The 21,808-nt window shown below is 42.2% G+C and overlaps 1 protein-coding gene across 2 annotated transcripts in view; it reads left to right on the plus strand.

The window, feature by feature from the left end:
* LOC136858661 (peroxidasin homolog) overlaps positions 1 to 21,584 on the plus strand; it is a 990,357-nt gene extending 968,773 nt beyond the window's left edge. For both annotated transcript variants that reach the window (XM_067138374.2, XM_067138375.2), the window contains exon 8: positions 19,585 to 21,584. In XM_067138374.2, coding sequence (XP_066994475.1) covers positions 19,585 to 19,730 — 146 coding nt within the window. In that variant the 3' untranslated portion in view covers positions 19,731 to 21,584. The remainder of the gene's footprint in view (positions 1 to 19,584) is intronic.
* Positions 21,585 to 21,808: the final 224 nt, after the last annotated feature.

Here is a 21,808-nt window from a genome sequence, read left to right on the forward strand (position 1 = left end):
CCCGTTTAATTCATGTATTGATTGTGTTATAGCTAGCCTTTGCTAGTTCTGTATAGTATTTACTGTGCACTGTGTCTTCTAGTATAGGCTGGAACAAATTTGCTACTGTTATTGACCTGTCTCAGTCACATCCTTGCTTTTGATGATATGAAAATAACCAAGCTATGAGTGATGCTTTTCCTTATGCAGCGAGTTCCTATTATAAATGGTGTAAAAATGTCTTTAATAGGGTCAGTTGCTGAATATATTTCAGTGCGCTTAGCAGAATGATATGTAATAGAAATATCTGGCTCATTGGAGAAAGAAATGAAAAACTACTTCATTCCTCATTATCCTAGTACGCCGCTTCCGTGATGCCTTGGCCATTTGTGGCAACTGATCACGTGTAAGTTGAGGATCAAACCAGCCTTCAATTTGAATACTCAATATAAATATGTGACAACACACAGCCCCCAGCTCCACCTGCCACCACACCTCTTCCGCCCCAATCCCCCGCCGCCCTCTACCAGTTCAACACAAAGAGAATTCAGGACGGAGGCCGAATCCCCCTGTGGGTGGGGGCGGTAGAATAACACCCTCGGTATCCCCTGCCTGTCGTGAGAGGCGACTAAAAGGGGCCCCAGGGGCTCTGAACTTTGTAGCGTGGGTTGGTGACCACGGGGCCCTTAGCTGAGTTCTGGTATTGCTTCCACCTACTTGTGCCAGGCTCCTCACTTTCATCTGCCCTACCCGACCTCTCTTGGTCAACTCTTGTTCTTTTCCAACCCCGACGGTATTACGTATGGAGCCCTAGGGAGTCTTTCATTTTCTTGCCCTTCGTGGCCCTTGTCTTCGTTTGGCCGATACCTTCATTTTTCGAAGTGTCGACCCTTTCCATTTTTCTCTCTCAGATCAGTGTTATATAGATGATGGTTGCCCAGTTGTACTTCCTCTTAAAACAATAATCACCATCACCACCATCACCACAGAGGCCGAACTATCCCCCGAAATCGGCCCAACATCCGACAACAAAAGAAACAAGCACACAGATTAGGAGAAGGCGTAACAAACCTCCTCCTAAGTCAAATCTAGAGCCAACACACAATACTCACACAAAGACACGTGCCCACAAACCTTCCTGACCCAGCCTGAACACGCAATGCTTGAATGGCCTGAAGCTCTGTCACTCTGCATCTAACTGCTCAGAATCCACCCGCTACAACAGATGTGGTGGCCCTCACCACCACGGGACCAGCCGAAGTGCGGCAATTGCCTAGGCAATTATGCCGCTTCGTTTCCTGGTTGCCCTTATCTTAAACAGGGAATTTAAAGGCACTTCAGACAACAGTGCCACCTCACCCACACGAGCACACATCCCCCGTCCCTCCTACACCTCAACGTTCCGTCCCCCGTGAACCCAGCACCCCCAGTAACTCCTCCACCTAACCTAGCCTCCTCACAACCGAGAACTGGCCAGCCGCACTCCCGCCCATCACAAACTAAAACAAGTCCACAACCAGTCTCTTCACCCCCCCCCCCCCCGCCCACTTCAGCTAAGTCGCCTTCTATGTTGCCATTGATGTTTTCACGGCCCGTACTTATAGACATGTTATAGACTTTTAGGCTTATGCCGTGTCAAGAAAATAAGGTGAAATTCTATGAGAAGCCTTTTTCGAAGACAGTCAAGATATTCTTTTGATGGCGCAGAGCATAGTTCTCTGCGAAACGTAAAGAATTTCACCTTATTTTCTTGGCATGGCATAAGCCCAAAAGCCTGTATCATGCGTGTAAATCGCCTTCTAATCTCTCACCTTCCAATAATAATAATAATAATAATAATAATAATAATAATAATAATAATAATAATAATAATAATAATAATAATAATAATAATAATAATAATAATAATAATAACAATAATGTTATTTGCTTTACGTCCCACTAACTACTTTTCCGGTTTTCGGAGACGCCGAGGTGCCGGAATTTACTCCCGCGGGAGTTCTTTTACGTGCCAGTAAATCTACCGACACGAGGCTGAAGTAATTGAGCACCTTCAAATACCACCGGACTGAGCCAGGATCGAACCTGCCACGTTGGGATCAAAAGGCCAGCGCCTCAACCGTCTGAGCCACTCAGCCCGGCAGTCTCTCACCTTCCAATCAACATCTAAGTCTTCTTCTTTTAAAAGCATTGGAACAGAAGCACAGCTGTTATAAACACATAAGCAAAATCGGGCGTGGTCACTCACTGGATGGGTGACCTAACGACCGCACTTTTAATTTGCTCTCACAGCGCCTCTACTAGGTGCTGAACTAGCACTTACAGGGCACATGTGCCCTGTCATATCCTGGCCAATGAATGATTAAGATTTACACCGTATCCCAATCCACCAACTGCACTACAGAAATGGGATTAACTAACTATCGACAAAGCACTCAAAACGAAACACGCTCGACGTGCTGAAATGTTCGATGCAACGAACATGGGGATGTCATTGCAGACGTTCAGTCTCAGATTCAATTCTTGGCTGAGCGTAGCATTCTAACCACGGAGAGCTATTTCGTATAATTCAAGGTTTGTCTGTACACTTTTTTTTGCAACTCACATACAGTATGTTTCACTACTACATACTGTACTATATGTTACCGCTAAAATGGAAGACAATCAGACATAAACACCGCTCTAGCGTCAAAAACGAGCTCGATAGCTGCAGTCGCTTAAGTGCGGCCAGTATCCAGTAATCGGGAGATAGTGGGTTCGAGCCCCACTGTCGTCAGTGCTGGTTTTCCATGGTTTCCCAATTTCACACCAGACAAATGCCGGGGCTGTACCTTAATTAAGGCCACGGCTGCTTCCTTCCAATTCCTAGACCTTTCCTCTCCCATCGTCGCCAAAAGACATATCTGTGTCGGTGCGACGTAAAGCAAAAAAAAAAAAAAAAAAAAAAAATCTACCTCGGGTATTCAGGAACAGGCGTTGGGCAAATCAGGTGTTTCTTATGATTATGCAAAGTGGAGGTGATATGTCTCTCTGTCACGGGACTTCTGAACACGCCTGCAGTCAAAGGCGCCGTTACAAATTTAACTGTGGAGGTTTTACATGTGTATTTATGAACCAAAATATGTAGCACTTCGGGAACTTGCTACATGCGAAGTGCAGAACAACATTCTTGAAAACAACATCGCAGCTGCACGAGGAATAAGCGGAAATATTCAATATGACAACATACATAAGTAAACAATCTCCAAAATGACAACGTCGCTGGTAGTGTGGGGCATCGGTTTGATGCGAACAAACCGTTAACGTGTCACTACTGTACAGTGCACTGGTGGGCCAATCGATTTGAATTTTCAACATTTCTATCTGCTGCGTTGTACTTGAAATAGATTTAAAAAGTCTTCTTGGATAAGTATAGATCTATAGTTTGAACATTAAAGCTCCTAAATTAAATTTTTGGCCGATTTTGGCTCTATCTGGTGGTTGTGCTCGGAAACACAGACATCGAGCCAATCCCAAGTTACCTATCATACGGTATTGATTTATATCGCTTAACCGCGATCTCGAAACCTAGTTGCCAAATGTATTGTGTAGATTCACCTCGTGATTATCCGACTCTTTGGCTGAACGGTCAGCGTACTGGCATTCGGTTCAGAGGGTCCCGAGTTCGATTCCGGCAGGGTCAGGGATTTTAACCTTAATTGGTTAATTCCAATGGCACGGGGGCTGGGTGTATGTGTTGTCATCATCATTTCATCCTCATCACGACGCGCAGGTCGCCTAAGGGTGTCAAGTACAAAGACCTGCACCTGGCGAGCCGAACCCGTCCTGGGATATCCCGGCACTAAAAGCCATACGACATTTACCTCGTGGTTAAGCTACCTCGCACGGCGTATTCGGTACAGTTCCCGAACGTTTCCATTTTCTTTGTCCGGCTCCATGGCTAAATGGTTAGCGTGCCGGCTTTTGGTCACACGGGTCCCGGGTTCGATTCGCGGCAGGGTTGGGAATTTTATCCGACATTGGTTAATTTCCTTGGCACGGGGCTGGGCGTATGTGTTGTCTTCATCATCATTTCATCCTCATCACGACGCGCAGGTCGCCTACGGGAGTCAAATCGAAAGACCTGCACCTGGCGAGCCGAACTTTTTCTCGGACACTCCCGGTAGTAAAACCCATACGCCATTTCATTTCACTTTCATTTGTAATATGTGTTTTTCGTATTGATATTTATAGTCTTTCTCTATTATAGTGCAGTATAGCGTAGTTTAAAATTCAGCATAGCATAAATGAGTAAAATAGCCTATAGTTATAGTTATAGGCTTAATAGTTCAGTGTAGCTGTAGTTTTATTTACGTCTGTGTATTGGGTTAATGTAATGTTTGCTTCTGTATACCATGTCTCAGTGTAGTTAACGAAATACAAGGGGCAAGAATATGTCTCTTGAGACTAGTGGAGGGTTCCCTATGTAGGCCATAACCTCCTTCCTGTGCCAGACATTAGCTGTGCGTAATTTGTTATTTCTTTCCTTCTTAGTAATGTATTCTCGTTTAACATCCGATGTAGTTAGTAAGTGCGTACAGAATTTTTGACATACGTTATCATTATAGACTGTTATGCCTTTCAGCGTTCAGTCTGCAAGCCTCTGTGACTTTACTAAACGTCGCCACAATCCTCGATTTGCAACTAGTGTTGTGGCCTCATTTAGTTCTATACCTCTTATCATTAAATCGTTAGAAACCTAGTCTAACCATCGTCGTCTTGGTCTACCTCTACTTCTCTTACCCTCCATAGAAGAGTCCATTATTCTAATAGGTAACGTATCCTCCTCCATTCGCCTCACATGACCACACCACCGAAGCCGGTTTATGCGTACAGCTTCATCCATAGAGTTCATTCCTAATTTAGCCTTTATCTCCTCATTCCGAGTACCATCCTGCCATTGTTCCCACCTGTTTGTACCAGCAATCATTCTTGCTACTTTTATGTCTGTTACTTCTAACTTATGAATAAGATATTCTGAGTCCACCTAGATTTCGCTCCCGTAAAGCAAAGTTGGTCTGAAAACAGGGCGGTGTAAAGACAGTTTCGTCAGGGAGCTGACTTCCTTCTTACAGAATACTGTTGATCGCAACTGCGAGCTCATTGCATTAGCTTTACGACACCTTGATTGAATCTCACTTACTATATTACCATCCTGGGAAAGCACACAACCTAAATACTTGAAATTATCGACTTGTTCTAGCTTTGTATCACCAATCTGACATTCAATTCTGTTGAATTTCTTACCTACTGACATCAATTTAGTCTTCGTGAGGCTAATTTTCATACCATACTCCTTGCACCTCTTTTCAAGTTCCAAGATATTACACAGCAGGCTTTCGGCACAGTCTGCCATTAAGACCAAGTCGTCAGCATAGGCCAGACTGCTTACTACATCAGAATTTTTGAAGTATTTATAAATTTTTTCCACTCGAGATTCATTATCTTTTCTGAGTACAGTATTACATTTTACGCGGTCTGTGTGCCGTAGTCGTGTTGCATCAGCTGTTCTCCCAGTAGTAGAGTGCTGTCAAAATAGATAAGGCGATACTTACGTGTTTTGGGAACTGTCAATTTAGAAATAAAGCTGTGCAGAATATAGTATTTACTGAATAGATGTTAAAAAAATGGTCAGGTGTTCTCCAAAGGAAACCGAACCCTCAACCACAGTTCAGATCCCTGTCAACAGAACAATAACGATTAAGCCTCCGTAGCTCAATGAGAAAGCATCGCACGCAAAATCCGCACGCTGAGCATTCGGTTAATATCGCAGTGCGGTTAGCCTTTTTCCCTTCGACATGTCCTACAGTCTCTCGACCCTATCTAATAGGCTGAAATCCTAAGTCAAATTAACAGATTATACTCGTATTACACTCGACTCTTTGGCTGAATGTTCAGCGTTAAGGCCTTCGGTTCAGAGGGTCTCCGGTTCGGTTCCTTTTCGGACATGTATCAGGGACTGGGTTTTTGTGTTTGCTTTTTCATATTCAATCAATACATCACACTATCAACCGCCACAGAAACACGCAATAATGATTACATCATTCCACATATTATGGTTGGCGTCAGGAAAGGCATCCGTCCTTAAAACCCGGCCAAATCCATATGTGTGACTCTGTCCGCAGCAACGATCCCACAGGTGTGGGGAAAAGAGGCAGAAAAGGAAGATATTATATTGATTCACTTTAAGCTTAATTTGCTTATTCATTGGTGTGTAGATAATTTTCCTTACCAAGAAATGCGACATCATCTTTTCTTTCTTTCTTTCTTTCTTTCTTTCTTTCAAATCCGTCTACCATCCAGGGCTGGGTTTTCTCTCGGACTCATCCATCTCTACCACCTCAAGGGCAGTGTCCCGGAGCGTGAGACTTTGGGTAGGAGGATACAACTGGAGAAGGCCATTACCTCTCCCAGGTGGCCTCAACTGCTGTACTGAACAGGGGCATTGTGGAAGGGGGAGGGGAAGGGATGGGAGAATAGAAGGAAGAGGCCATGGCATCAAGTTAGGTACCATCCCCGGAATTTGCCTGAAGGGGAAGGTGGGAATCCAACCACATTCTACTCAGTTGACCACCCGGTGATGAGTGGACCCCGTTCTAGTCCTCGTGCCACTTTTCAAATTTCGTGACAGAACTGGGAATCGAATACGGGTCTCCGTGGTTTACAGCTATTCCCACTAACCACTACACCTAAGAGGCGGACAACGCGATGTAAACTACTTATTTCTATTCGGTGTCCACCCCTATAGTTCCTTTAAAACGGTCCTCGCACGAAGTCTCACTGCTCTGTACTCTGGTCACTGTGGGAAGATAATGTATGAGAGCGTCCTGCCGGCATATCTAGAATGGCAGGCTAGCGAGCCCTTTAAACTGCTCAATACGGAGGGCCGGCTCCAAGACAGAGTGCGGTCATATTGGCCATTGAGTTCCCAAGAAAGAATTGCTGGTTTGCTTGGCTGCCACGGCGGATAAAAGAGCCACTACTGACTCCTGATATCAGGCTTGTTATATTAAAGTGACTCATATATCATCCCATCTAGCTAATTTATTGGCTTAGTGCAGGTACCTTCCAAATATATGAATGCTCCTTTTTTCTTTACACATTCCATGTCCACATAAATGTGATAAAAAGGAGGCAAAAAGGACTCGATCGTAACTTTCTATTTGCACAGTCCCATTAATGATTTATTACTTTAATCGTGTAGGAAAAAAAAAAGTTGTACAAAGGGAAGAACTGTTGAAGCTCAAGGAAGGGGAAGAGATATATGTGTATAAATTTGCAACCAACACATTTTTTAAAAATTATTCCTCAAGAACAAATATAGAAGGAGCAACGCGATGAAATAAAGATGAATTGCTGTATTATACGGAAAGAGAAGTAGTGGTGTTCTCGTCTCCCTTTGGGCAAAAATGTAATTGTATATTTAGTGTTCAGACCTTTCATAGTAAATGTGCAGAAACAAAATATCAAGTTAGCAATGATGAAATAACTGTGAAATTACGTCACTCCGCGACGAAGAAAGTGGTAGGCCGTGCAAGGTATACCCACAAGAACTACGTGCGTGAATCGTTTCTCCTTCGCTGAATGGTCAGCTTAGTCACCTTCAGTTCACGGGGCCACGGGTTCGATTCCCGTTCGGGTCGAAAATTTTAATAGTAAATGATTAATTCCCTTGGTTCGAGGATTAGGTGTTTGTACTGTTCCCACCATCTCCGAAACTCCCACACCGCAAACGAGACTATGCTTCGCCATAAAACATGCAGTTTACCATACACGTCAGCCACTACCCACCCTCGTCGGAAGGTCTCCCGTATGCAAGCTCACACTTAGCCGGCCCTAACCTCATGGCCTACCCTCAGGGTTGTGAAATGTTAATATCATTATGTTTATTCATGTAAACATTTATCTAAATATACATTTTTAGCAATTATTAAAATGTTAGTAATCAAAGGTGAATGATGTGAAAAGTAGGAGGCGTATGATTTACTATATCGCTTTTTATATTTTTTACTTTTCAGAAGGCCAGCGCTGTAGGCTCAAATTTGCGACGGCCCCGGAGCCATCTTATTCGTTCTAGAGAAGTACTGTCGATCTTATTCGACACCCTACTGAGTCTATAGTCCTCAAATATACGTTCCCTGTAGGCTTTTTAGACATATTCTCTTATTCGGATATTTTTTAACGTATCCTAAAATTAGTAAATTTTCAGTCACAAAACTTTCAATACATTTCATTTACGGACACATTTTTATCGTGTTTTTAATAGATATCGTCCAGATAAATCAAATCACATGTCAATCGGCTGTGCGCGACATCTACATGTCATGCTACACCGCGTAGTATTGACTATCAACTGCCGAAAGTATAGGTATTGGCGGCCATCTTGTGAAGACGTAATGCGCACAAGGTCAGCTACCTTAGTCACGTGTTGTGCAGTCATCCTTTCACTTTATGCGTGAGAATGGATTGATTATACATTCAGGTGTCCTGTTACCCAGGGAATTCACGTTCATTTTTGTTGCGTTTGTATCAATTTCGGTTTAATAAAATAATGCTTGTTTTATTTACAATTCGTTTTGAAATTCCTCCGTTGAATGAATAATTGTTATTTTATTTTTATGTTTGTTTCCGTTTAGATTAGTTTAATGGGTGATTACCAAATTGTACTTCCTCTAAAAATAAAACTCACCACCACCATAACCACGACCACCACCACCACCACCACCAGTACCACCAATTTATGTTAAAGTAATATGAACATCGTTACGATGATATCACTTTTTGTGATTCATTCATGACAAGCGTTACATCTAACTTTCCTCCGAACAACACCCCCCCCCCCATCTCAATCACCACTCCCAAGTTGAAAGACGATTCCTTCGAAACCTAAATAATTGAAAAGTTGGTTGCGCATGTGTTCACGATTTCTCCTTAGCCGAAACAAATTTTATTGTGGTGACATACCTGGATCCGTTAGGAAAGAGGAATAAGGAGAATCATGTCAGTCTCCATTGCTAAATGGTTAGCGTGCTGGTCTTTGTGTCAAGGGATCCTGGATTCGATCCCCGACCGGGTCGGAGATTTCAAACTTCGTTGGTTATTTTATCTTGATCGGGGAATAGATGATGTGTCGCCTTCAACAGAAGAATTCATCATAGATAGGTCACAACCTGATGGACACGTAAGTCTCCTGTAGGATTCATGTCCACCAGGCTTCACCGGAGTCCATACGTCATTATTATTAGGTAAGGTAAGTGTTGTTCTGCCCGAAGGCAGGTCCGAACCTCCGCAAATGTGTTCCTGAGCCGGAGTTTACGTGCGGTAGGGTGGCCAGTTCCTTTCCGCTCCTCCATTCCCTTACCCCCCACCAACAGCGCGTGGCAACCCATCCAACTCCTGACCACGCCCAATGTTGCTTAACTTCGGAGATCTCACGGGATCCGGTGTTTGAACACGGCTACGGCCGTCAGCTCATTATTATTAATTTATGGTTATGATTATGATTATAATTTCACTCGCCATAGTGGTTCGCCGATCAGGAGACGGACTGTTGTCAAATTCTCCCGACCTCTACTGCTGGATAGGAAGGTTCTTGTCATGCAGCAGGTGTTCAGAATGACAGCTGTCCACATTTGTGGAAATGTATAGCGGATGTCCAGATCCTGCAGGTGTTGTTGCAGCTTAATGTGCACAAGTCCTGTGGTGGAGATGACTAAAGGCCTCACTATTGCGAGGTACATTTTCCACAGTTTTCCGACATTTGCGCCGAGGTTAGTGTAGTTTTCAATCCTCTCGACATAGCCTCGTGGACACAGTGATCCGAGGGGACTGTCACATCCCGAAGATCAGTATTGCTGAGCTGTTTGTCAATAAGGACAATATTCGGCCTCTTTGATTTTGTCCTGTTTGTTTGCAAAGATCCATTCCAGTACAGCTTGAGCCTTTAATTTTCGAGCACATCTAAGGGTCTATACTTATTGTACCGGGCGGTACACCTCCACGCCGCTAATTCAAACATTGCGCCAGTTGAAACTCCTCTACTGGAGGAAGCCTGAACTTTAACAACCACATTAATTCTAAGATTTCTCAGAAGATGTCCTTACTGTAAATTTTGAAGTGTTCTGAACTATGTCAGTTTCGATTCGTTTTTGTATTCTCTGTAGTAAGAAGTGTGAACATTCTCTTCTAGATGGCACTACTTAAGAACTACAATTGTGCACCCTAGTGCGAAGTGAAGGAACTTTTTTTGAAGAAATTTTGTAGTCATAGTTTGTTCTTTGTTAAATTTCTTTCAGTTATTTTTTGGGTTGGCAGTATAACCCTTCACTTTCCACTTGTTTTGAATTTAGCCAATCCCGAATTCCTCTAATTAATTTTTGACCAATAACGTATGTCTTCTCCGATATGGAGATGTTGCTTTATGCTACCCAATAAAATTGAGGGGGATGTGGGTTCTCATTCTTGAAAGGTCTCGAATGTTCCACGAGGGTATTTAAACTGCTGATTTTCTGGTCTCCGGGCCACTTCAGTAACATATATCCTAGTGTGATTATGTAGCAGGGGGCGGGAAGCGCCTCCTTCTTCGGGCAGCAGTTCATCCATAAGCTAATGGCCTTTTAATAACTTCTTTTCTCGCTAGCTCAGCAGTTTAACCCTCGGGGCAGGTTCGAAACTTTTATCATGTAACTTTCCTTTAAAATGTAAAAGACACTTGGTATAAATTCTGTCTCTTTAACTGCAAATTGGGATAGAGTGTGCCTAACCCTCTCGAGCTCCCACTCACTTTGTTTTGAGGTGACTACGTTTTCATAACCGTTTTTCCTTCTCTTCGTAATGTAATAAAGTTTTCCTATCGTGTCACCTCCGTAGTATGGGATTAGCCCTTGCATAAGCGGCCTAGTGCTAAAAAGGTTTTAAAAAAGTGTATTAGGAGTGCAAGTTACGCCTCCACTGAAGTTGGTATTTTGGGGCCATGTAATTGTCCTGTTTCTTTACTGAATAGGCCTCAGTAGGTTGGGTATTTTTACCCCTGTTCTTGTGTGCCTGGAGGGCAGCTTGAAGGTGGAGTTTGGTGTGGCCTTTGAATAGGCTTGAACTTTGAGAGCGGGTTGCTCTTTCTTATATTTGGTTTCTGTGTGCCTCGAGCAGGCTTAACTGGGTAATTGGGAGCTAGTGCTCCTTGGCATGATTGGGGTTTTCTGCCCCTTTGTTGAACTTTGTACATAGGTAAAGTTGGGCTCGTTGCTCAAGGATTGCGTGTCTGGGGGCTCGAAGCCCAAATCCACTAACAAATTGCAATTGTACATTCTTAATTTGTTGATATGCTACTGAGTACCTGTTATACTTGTTATTTCTTGATCTTGAAAAGAAAATATAACCTTTGTTAAATTTTAAATTAACTTTAATTTCGTAAGTTGAGACCTATTCATCCCAGCACCTTCTTTCATCTCTGCCAGTCCACAAAACATCGTAACAAGTGGTAGCAGAGCGTGGTTGAATGGGTCTCAATTTAGCCCCCTTTGACGGCTAAACATTGTTTTTAATTCAAACTCTAACAATTTTCTCAGTTGCTGGAATTTTTTTGATTTTTTTTTTAAATTTCTGTCATCATTCCGGCCCTCGCGAGGTTCTCCATCCCTTCTATTTGCGTAAAGAAGAATTAATTTATGAGCTATCTCTCCGAAACGTTCAATCTGGAGGCACGGTGCGTTGGATGCTAATAAACTTAAAGATTCCCTTGAGTTGCCTATTACCACCCCACTTTGGGAGAGAAAGAAATTGACGATTCTCTCTCCACGATCAATGACAATACTACTGAGCTAGCATCTGTAGTTAGTTTTTTTGAAGAAGGGAACCCATCCCCTAACCAACTTAAACGTGTGCAAGCTCGACTATTTCATTTTTATAATAGGCTTAATGATCTATTGTCTCTCAAGTTGAGTGACATTCAGGGAAAGGAGGCTAGTGCCCTCATTGAAAACATTTCTAAATTGTCCAGTACTGTTGGTCACTTGTTATTGGGGGTAACGCCTCCCAAAACTGACCCGCACCTGGCGGTAAACACTGTTAGCGAGGAAACTTCTTCTAAAGGGGAAGAAAATGGAACATCAACAGTTACTCAAAAACCACTCCCCCATTAGAAACTGAGTCCGATCGACGCACGTACATTCCACCCTTTGTGTTAAATAGGGCACCTTCGGAATCGGCTTCTCCGCCACTTAGGCCCCTTTCTACTATGTCACCTGGATTCAGCAGTTTACCCCATCCATTAGCTATGTTACTTAGAGGTATTTCCAAGTTTTCTGTTAACTCCACTACTTACGTCATTGCTTTCTTAAGGTTTTTAGTTGAATTCCAAGATCATGCCCTTGTTTTTTCTCTGTCTCCGTGTCCAATCCTTCAGATAATTTACCCTTATTCAATTGGTGTTCTCTCCGACAAGATAGTTAGGGCAATCGCTGAACAGTCATCCATAGAAGACTTCCATGCCCATCTGTTGGCAAATTTTATCCCCGCTCGAGCTAGGTCATCGCTCATTCAAAAGTACTACTACCGAGTACAACGGATGGATGAGAATTTGGCAGACTTCATCCAAGACATCAAGTTTTACACTAGGGTGTTTGCCCTACATTTCCCTGAAGATCAAATTGTTCAGGCTATTGTAGAAGGTATTTCACCACCTTACAGATCATACTTGTGTTTTGCGTCGCGTCCGCAAACTTTCGCTGAGTTAGAGGCTATGGCTGTCTCAGCCGAAGGAGTCAGATACGCCGATACCTTGCGGGTAGCGAAAGAACCCCCTCCATCCTCTAGTAGTTTTCGGCCTCTACCTCGCCGACCCATCACACCCCGTAAATGTTACGCTTGCGGGTCGCCTGACCATCTTCGAAATAAATGTCCATTGATCAAATCTAGTAGGACGAATAATGGAGCAAGTTCATCCCAAGGTTGCTTTAAATGCAGCGCGTTTTCACATATTGCCAAGAACTGCCCTAATGCTAACAGCACTCGCTCCTGCTCAACTTCTGGTGCAACTTCCACCAAGGCCAATAATAATAAGTGACTAGGGGCTTCGGCTGAGTCGGCGAACCCTTCTTCTCGAGGCTCAGCCCCAAGTAATCATGTCGAAATTTCAGGGAAAACTCTGTCTTCAAATTTATCTTTTGAAGGTCCCAAATAATGTTTTAGGATTGGGGCGGATACCCCCGCACCTCTTACTTTTCTCAAAATTGAATTAAATAATGAACCTGTAACAGCTTTATTGGATTCAGGCAGTGTGTGTTCTATTATTTCGGCTGAATGGTAGACTACTCCAAATTGAAAACTGTTTGTAAACTTCCTGACTATTGCTCATCTTCAGTTCAATATGTTTCGGCTAATTCTTCTCCATTAGAAATTTTAGGTTTTTTATATGCCAAAATTCGGATTTCTAAATTTACTTGGAAAGTTAAGTTATTTGTGGCAAAGCACTTGTCCTGCCCCATTATATTGGGAGCAGATTTCATGTCCCACACTGGTCTGGTGCTCGACCTTCGGAGTAGGTCGTGCACATTCAAATTTGCTTCTAATCGTAAAATCCCTTTGTTTAAGTGTAGTCTGTATCATGTTCATCTATTTCGCCTACCCAGGATAAGATGTTGTTAGATCTTAGACATCTACCTGAGGAGCAGGCTGATAGTATTCGTAAGCTGTGTCAGTCGTTTCCAGAGGTGTTCTCGGATACTCTTGGTGTTACTGACCTTATTGAATACAAAATTGAGGTCACGGATTCGATTCCTGTCCGTTTTCCACCTTATAGGCTATCTCCACCTAAAATGAAGTCATTGAAAGAAATCATCGATCAAATGTTAAACGATGGTATTATTCGGCCCTCTAAGTCGGCGTATTCTTCGCCTATTTTTCTAGTCTCGAAACCCCAAGGTGGCTTCAGGCCTGTGATTGATTATAGGGCTCTCAATTGGAAGGAGGTGTTACAATCTGTGCCCCTTCCAGACCTTCACTCTTGTTTTTCATGGTTTCGGAAGGCTAAGTTCTTTACCATCTTGGATCTGAATCAGGCCTGTAATCAAATTCCTCTGGCTGAAGAATGTAAACATCTTACAGCGTTTGCCACGGATTGGAATTTGTATGAATACAGCCGCGTACCTTTCGGGCTCCCCACGGGAGCAGCTGTATTTACGAGACTGCTAGATAGGGTCTTCTCCGACATCAAATTTGAGTACTTGTACCACTATCTTGATGATGTCATCGTATTTTCGGAGACTTTCGAAGAACATCTAGATCATCTGAAAGAAGTTCTCAATCGCCTTCGTAAGACTGGGTTAACTGTGAAGTTGTCCATGGTCACCTTCGCTAAGCCTTCCATGTCATTCCTAGGGCATATTGTCTCGCCCGATGGTGTTGCAGTCGATCACTCTAGAACACAGGCCATCCGTGATTTCAAGCCTCCCAAGGACATCAAAGGTATTGCCAGATTCATTGGTATGGTGAATTTTTTCAGGAAATTTATTCCAAATTTCGCCAATAGAGCGGCGCCCTTGAACTTAGTACGTAGGAAAGGCGTCAAATTTGAGTGGGGACCTTCTCAACAAGCCGCGTTTGAAGATCTCAAATTATCTCCGTGTAATGCCCCTGTTCTGGCTATGCCCGATTTCTGCAAGAAATTCATCGTCCAAACCGACGCATCGTCGTCGGCGGTAGCTGCAGTCCTTCTTCAAGAGACTGAACTAGGGAAGCGACCCATCGCCTATGCCTCTAGGACACTATCGGCTCAAGAAGCCAAGTATTCCATCTATGAGCTCGAAGGTTTGGCAGTCTTATTTGCTTTAGAAAAGTTCCGTCTCTATCTGGAACATGTCAAGTTCGACTTGGAAACTGATAACCAAGCCTTAAGCTGGGTCTTAGGTAGGCCGCGTCGTACTGGTCGTATAGCCCGGTGGGCCATCCGAATTTCTGCCTTCCAATTTGACGTTAGGCATATCAAAGGTACTGAAAATATTGTGGCAGACGGACTAAGCCGTATGTTCTCCAATGATGTAGAGACCCATGAACTGGTCGATAGTTCGTCACCTCCTGAGTCCATACGACCCGAGGTTTATGCAATCCTGACTGATGCTCCCAAGTTGTTTAGGGGTATTGAAAAATATCAACGTGAAGATCCAGTGCTGGCTCCCATTATGGAAACCCTTTCTTCTGGGGAACATGTCGTCCCTTATGTATTGAGGAATGGTGTTTTATGTTGCCCGTCGAGGCATGATCAAAAAATGAAAGTTGTAGTTCCAGCTATTCTTGTACCAATGATCTTCAAGTACTATCATGAGACCCCATTAGGGGGGCATTTAGGCATCTTCAAAACCCGAGAAAAGATTCGTGAAATGTTCATCTGGAAGGGTATGGACGGAGAAATCCGTGAATTGGTAAAATCTTGTAAATCATGTTGGCTTAGTAAACCTACCATGTCAACTAAGCAAGGGCTTTTGTCTTCTCATCAAGCGTCGCGCCCCATGGAACGTCACTACATCGATTACGTAGGACCCTTCACCCAGTCAAAGGGGAAATTCAACGAGTTCATCCTTGTATGTGTAGATGATGTATGTGTACAATATTTTCTTGGTTATTTCCAACTAAGCTGGCTACCACCCAGTCCACTTGTTTAAATTCCATTTTTGCTTCTTTCGGTCCGTGTCAATATATTGTGTCTGATAATGCTAAAGCTTTCACATCCAATCTCTTTCGTAAATTCTGTTTTGATCTGTCCATATCGCATGTAACAACATCTGCTTACTATCCTCAACCATCTCTAGCGGAACGGATCAACCGTAATCTGAGATCGGCCCTTATTGCCTATCATCACGACGATCATTCTAGGTGGGACACATTCCTGCATTGGTTAGCTTTTGCTTTGAATTCGGCGGTTCATGAATCCCATAAATTTACTCCAGTTTCTTTGATGTTCAAGTTTGTTCCAAACACGCCGCTCTGTAACCTTTGGTCTCTGAGTGACATTCTACCTGAGACAATAGATCCTGATAATATTAAAGATCTTTAGAAGAAGGCTAAAGCCAATCTTAAAGTGTCTCATGAAAAGGTTAGGGAATGATATGATCGTGGACGGAGACCCACCCATTTGAAGGTAGGCGACCAGGTTATGGTCAAGAATTTTGTTCCTGCGGGCAAGCTTGCCCCCAGATTTCATGGGCCATGTATTATTCTTGATTTCCTTACACCCGTTACTTTATTGTTAAGCAATCCAGCCACCGAGAGGATATTTAGGGTTCACCTGTCGCAGGTGAAACCTGTGTAACTTCAGCGCCAACTTAGCTGGTTTTTATTTTTTTGTTACATTTTGAAAGAATTCGGAAGGTTATATTTGTTTGGTTTCATTTTTAGGCCTTCTGCCCCTTGAATTAGGTCTCTTGTATTAAAATATTCTTTGTACAACCTCCCACGAGCAGTTAAACGGATATCCTGTCCTCGCCATGGCTATTACCATGCTCCCGTCTCCTGCTCAAACACACCAGTGGCTAATTGAAATGAAATAAAACCTCCACGCCGCTGGCCCCTCAGCCTCAACACAAAGACTGTACCCTAAAATCATTATGGTCCAACAAAATTCTGCCGCCGAGATCTTAATGTTTCAGTGGCCCCGCAGCCGTGCGGCGCCGTACCGCTCCTGTAGTAGAGAACGGGCCCGATCTACTCCAGTGAGGACACCCAGTGTACGGCGAGCCGGAGCCCTCCTCCCGGCCAAGGCTGATGTGCGGCGCTCCTACGGAAAACTGCCCGCGGACTGTAAACAATCGTCGCGTGTGCGGCGTGCTTCACCACCACTACCCCTCTCATAGTGTGGGAGTGCGGTATCTCAGGGTACTTGAGGGGTCCGAGCGGCCTCATCTGGACACAAGCTGCTGCGGCTGGTCTCGCCATCAAGTAATAGGCAACTAATGTACTTATCCAGCTACATGGACATTCCATATCTACAATTACTACATTTTTGGATTCAACTGCAACATCTGGTGGACATATAATTTTTTTTTCTTTCAAGAATTAAAAGTTTTTCTTTCTGAATTCAACTACTACAGCATAAAGACATTTAATCAAAAGTTACTACAAAGAATTTTGAAACTGGATCATACCACTTTAAGAAAACCTTTTTGTGAATCCTTCTGCAATTAATTTCTATATCAACATCATAACTTGGACCTTGTTTTGAAACAAAATTTGGTGTTCTTCTGTGTCACCCCTTGGAAGGACTTTTTTTTTGTGGGGGGGGAGGTCTGTACCGGGCGGTACACCTCCACGCCGCTAATTCAAACATTGCGCCAGTTGAAACTCCTCTACTGGAGGAAGCCTGAACTTTAACAACCACATTAATTCTAAGATTTCTCAGAAGATGTCCTTACTGTAAATTTTGAAGTGTTCTGAACTATGTCAGTTTCGATTCGTTTTTTCTCTGTAGTAAGAAGTGTGAACATTCTCTTCTAGATGGCACTACTTAAGAACTACAATTGTGCACCCTAGTGCGAAGTGAAGGAACTTTATTTGAAGAAATTTTGTAGTCATAGTTTGTTCTTTGTTAAATTTCTTTCAGTAATTTTTTGGGTTGGCAGTATAACCCTTCTCTTTCCGCTTGTTTTGAATTTAGCCAATCCCGAATTTCTCTAATTAATTTTTGACCAATAACGTATGTCTTCTCCGATATGGCGATGTTGCTTTATGCTACCCAATAAAATTGAGGGGGGGTGTGGGTTCTCATTCTTGAAAGGTCTCGAATGTTCCACGAGGGTATTTAAACTGCTGATTTTCTGGTCTCCGGGCCACTTCAGTAACATCTATCCTAGTGTGATTATGTAGCAGGCGGCGGGAAGCGCCTCTTTCTTCGGGCAGCAGTTCATCCATAAGCTAATGGCCTTTTAATAACTTCTTTTCTCGCTAGCTCAGCAGTTTAACCCTCGGGGCAGGTTCGAAACTTTTATCATGTAACTTTCCTTTAAAATGTAAAAGACACTTGGTATAAATTCTGTCTCTTTAACTACAAATTGGGATAGAGAGTGCCTAACCCTCTCGAGCTCCCACTCACTTTGTTTTGAGGTGACTACGTTTTCATAACCGTTTTTCCTTCTCTTCGTAATGTAATAAAGTTTTCCTATCGTGTCACCTCCGTAGTATGGGATTAGCCCTTGCATAAGCGGCCTAGTGCCAAATAGGTTTTAAAAAAGTGTATTAGGAGTGCAAGTTACGCCTCCACTGAAGTTGGTATTTTGGGGCCATGTAATTGTCCTGTTTCTTTACTGAATAGGCCTCAGTAGGATGGGTATTTTTACCCCTGTTCTTGTGTGCCTGGAGGGCAGCTTGAAGGTGGAGTTTGGTGTGGCCTTTGAATAGGCTTGAACTTTGAGAGCGGGTTGCTCTTTCTTATATTTGGTTTCTGTGTGCCTCGAGCAGGCTTAACTGGGTAATTGGGAGCTAGTGCTCCTTGGCATGATTAGGGTTTTCTGCCCCTTTGTTGAACTTTGTACATAGGTAAAGTTGGGCTCATTGCTCAAGGATTGCGTGTCTGGGGGCTCGAAGCCCAAATCCATTAATAAATTGCAATTGTACATTCTTAATTTGTTGATATGCTACTGAGTACCTATTATACTTGTTATTTCTTGATCTTGAAAAGAAAATATAACCTTTGTTAAATTTTAAATTAACTTTAATTTCGTAAGTTGAGACCTATTCATCCCAGTACCTTTTTTACCTCTGCCGGTCCACAAAACATCGTAAGACTTATAATAAGGGATTTTATCATGTGCATATCCCGACTTGATTTCTAGCTCTTGGTGTACAATTCTGTCTACCTCATCATACCGATGAGTATATTCTTTATCTGCTTTGCCCTTATATGCACCCACAGTGTGCTCCACTGTCTCAGCTGTTTCTCCGCATCTCCTGCATCCGCCGCTCACTTCTTCCTTTAAGATATATTTGCGGTAGTTACTGGTGTTTATTACTTTATCCTGGATTGCTATCAAGAACCCTTCTGTTTCTCCATGGAGGTAGCCGTGTTTTAGCCGGAGAGTTGATTTCACTCTGTCAACTTAGACGATTAGTGCATGAACCATGAAGTTTCTTCTCCTTCCGGGTATGCTGTAGTTGTTCCGTGTTGACATATTTTTGAGGAGGAGTCGTCGTGAATTTAGTACTGAGTAGACTAAAGTTATCATCTGCAATAGACAGCTGCGAATAGATTCTGATCTCATTTTGAATGAAAGTATCTTCATTACTTCCATTCGTTGTAATAAAGGTATATTAAAATTAGAAGGAAAGTAATAAAGTGCACTGAAATTATACGGAGTTGTTTGATCTCCTATCTCTATATGAATTCTCACAATTCACACATCATGTTAACAGGCATGTGGCTCTAGTCTACCCCCTTCTTTAATTTTAGGCCAATATCGACGAGGCACTTCGTGAATGTTCCTTCTAAGAGAATTGCACTAAATATCGGACAAAATGTATTGTTTTCATATATATGTCAGGACGATATGAAATATTTCCAATAAGTTTCAAATTTTGTTTCAGGTGAACACACCGAAGCGATGCAGCGGGATGGCTTGCACTCTTCCGCACGTCCGTCAACAACCAACTTGGAACGTCGGCTGGCAACTTTCTTGTGCATCCTGCATTGGTGGTGGAGATGCTGGCAGCATGTAGTCCATGTCACATGAGAGCTAATAATTCCATGTCAAATGTCTGTTTTACTTCCCATACCGTTGTGGCTAGAGGGCAGGTTTTATTATTTCCTGAAGTGTCACAAATCCTCCTTCTTTTAAAGAAGTTCATTCAAGCGTTTAATGTACTCACTACAGATTACTGTGATCACATTAGTCATTCACATCATGAAATGAAACTATTTCTCGACCTCATAAACCCACTGCCGTGCTCCGGAATGCAGTGGACTGCTTTGACGATTATTCAAATCATAGCCTTCAAGACATTCTACGAGGATGGATCGGAAAGTAATGCAGAACATTCTTATGAAATAGTTAATAGTTAGGGAAAACTAGATTATATGACCGAAAAGTACATGTTTCACGAATTTTTCAACATACTAAACAGGTCTCTCGAGACATATTTCCCTTGGTGACACCAAATTTAATATGCCTTGTTCATGGAACTCCCTTCCCTGTGAGCATAGATAACCACCTGCGTATGACTCATTTAACTTATTCATATCAACTGAAACTTTGACCTGCCAGGAATGTATCCAGTAGTTCGAAGTCGTAGGCCATCCAGTGCAAACTTGCTTTACAAAATCACAATCTGTCATTCCAGAATATAATAAGCATGCCGTATGAAATACTGAATTGTTGTGCCATGGTTCGTAGATGAACCTATCAATCGTTTCGATTTGCTGCCTCAGAGCCTCTTTAATTGAGTGTACTTGAAACTGTCACAGCTTGCTTAGAACGCGCTCATCGTTAAGGTCATACTCAAGGAAGCTGCGCCATCTGGAGTTGTTGCTGCGACCAGAAAAATAAACACCATAAATACCATCAATTTTACTTGATGACACATCCACTTCCCCGCAAAAAAACAAAAAAAACACTACATCTCGCTATTCCTCACATGAAAACAATGTTAGCACAAGCGCTCACTACTTTGCGTTTGCTTCATCAGGGAAACAACTGACTGAGCCTTGCCTGTCCATAGCACAATATTGCACACCCAGATTCAAATAAATTTTCTCAAAAATATGTTGTACGTTACTTTTCGATCCGCCCTCTTAGGGCTGAGATAGATTGTCACAAAAATACTGAGTTATTGTTGTGAACTTGCAAGTTTGTCAAGCAAACTTATAAAGTATCCTTCAATGTCTCTTTCGTAAATATGTTTAACATAAAGGATGCTCTATTTCATTAAAGTTGATTTAATTTTGCATGAATGTCGAGAAAATGTTTCATCTGTTTGGTATACATTTGTGATCTACCACTTACTTCTGTTAAAGTATTAATGACTTTTTTCATCGTTGTGCAAGATGACACATCTACTGGTCACAGGAATATTTTTGTGCTCAAACAAAATTCTTATTGTATTTTCAGTTCTCACTAAATGAAAGTTTATGTGAGGTGCAGTGAGAATTCATGATGTTTTCATTTCATTTGATCATTTACACTTGTATATATAATTTACATTTAAGAGTCGTGGTAGATAATATCAAAGCCATGAAATTTGACTTTGCGATCTCTTGCGCTTCATCAGTTTTACGGGTATTACATTGAAGGTTACTGAAAGCGAAGAGTTGCTCTCAAACTTGTTACTAAATCTTACGAGCGATATTTATTTTATTTGGCTAGGAACTGGCATGTTTTTGTAATCCATTCTAGACATAAGAAATCCAGAAAAGTGATGGACGATGATATCTTTCTTTTGTACAGTGATGTGGGCAAATGTTAATTCATTAGAAAATAATTTAACAAGTTCACCTTTAAAAGCAATTTTTATTACTTGCTGTATTCATCACCTTTGATCAGTTTACGACCCACTCTTTGTATATCTTGATGGTATAAATAGATAATAAATCTTTTGAATTTAATTTATTTACGTCATTATTTCTTGTGATATTTCTTTTCGGATGTAGTTGTACTTTTCCCCTTTTAGACGTGATAATTTCTTCTCAGGAAAATAAATTTATTCTATTAAATTTGACCTTCTGAGATGATAGAAAGCAATAATCACCATTAAAAGAAAATCTTTCTTAATTTTACTTCTGATATGTCGCTGTTTATGCATAGGATGTAACAGA

Source organism: Anabrus simplex, chromosome 1 (assembly GCF_040414725.1).
Source record: "Anabrus simplex isolate iqAnaSimp1 chromosome 1, ASM4041472v1, whole genome shotgun sequence".
Taxonomy (NCBI): domain Eukaryota; kingdom Metazoa; phylum Arthropoda; class Insecta; order Orthoptera; family Tettigoniidae; genus Anabrus; species Anabrus simplex.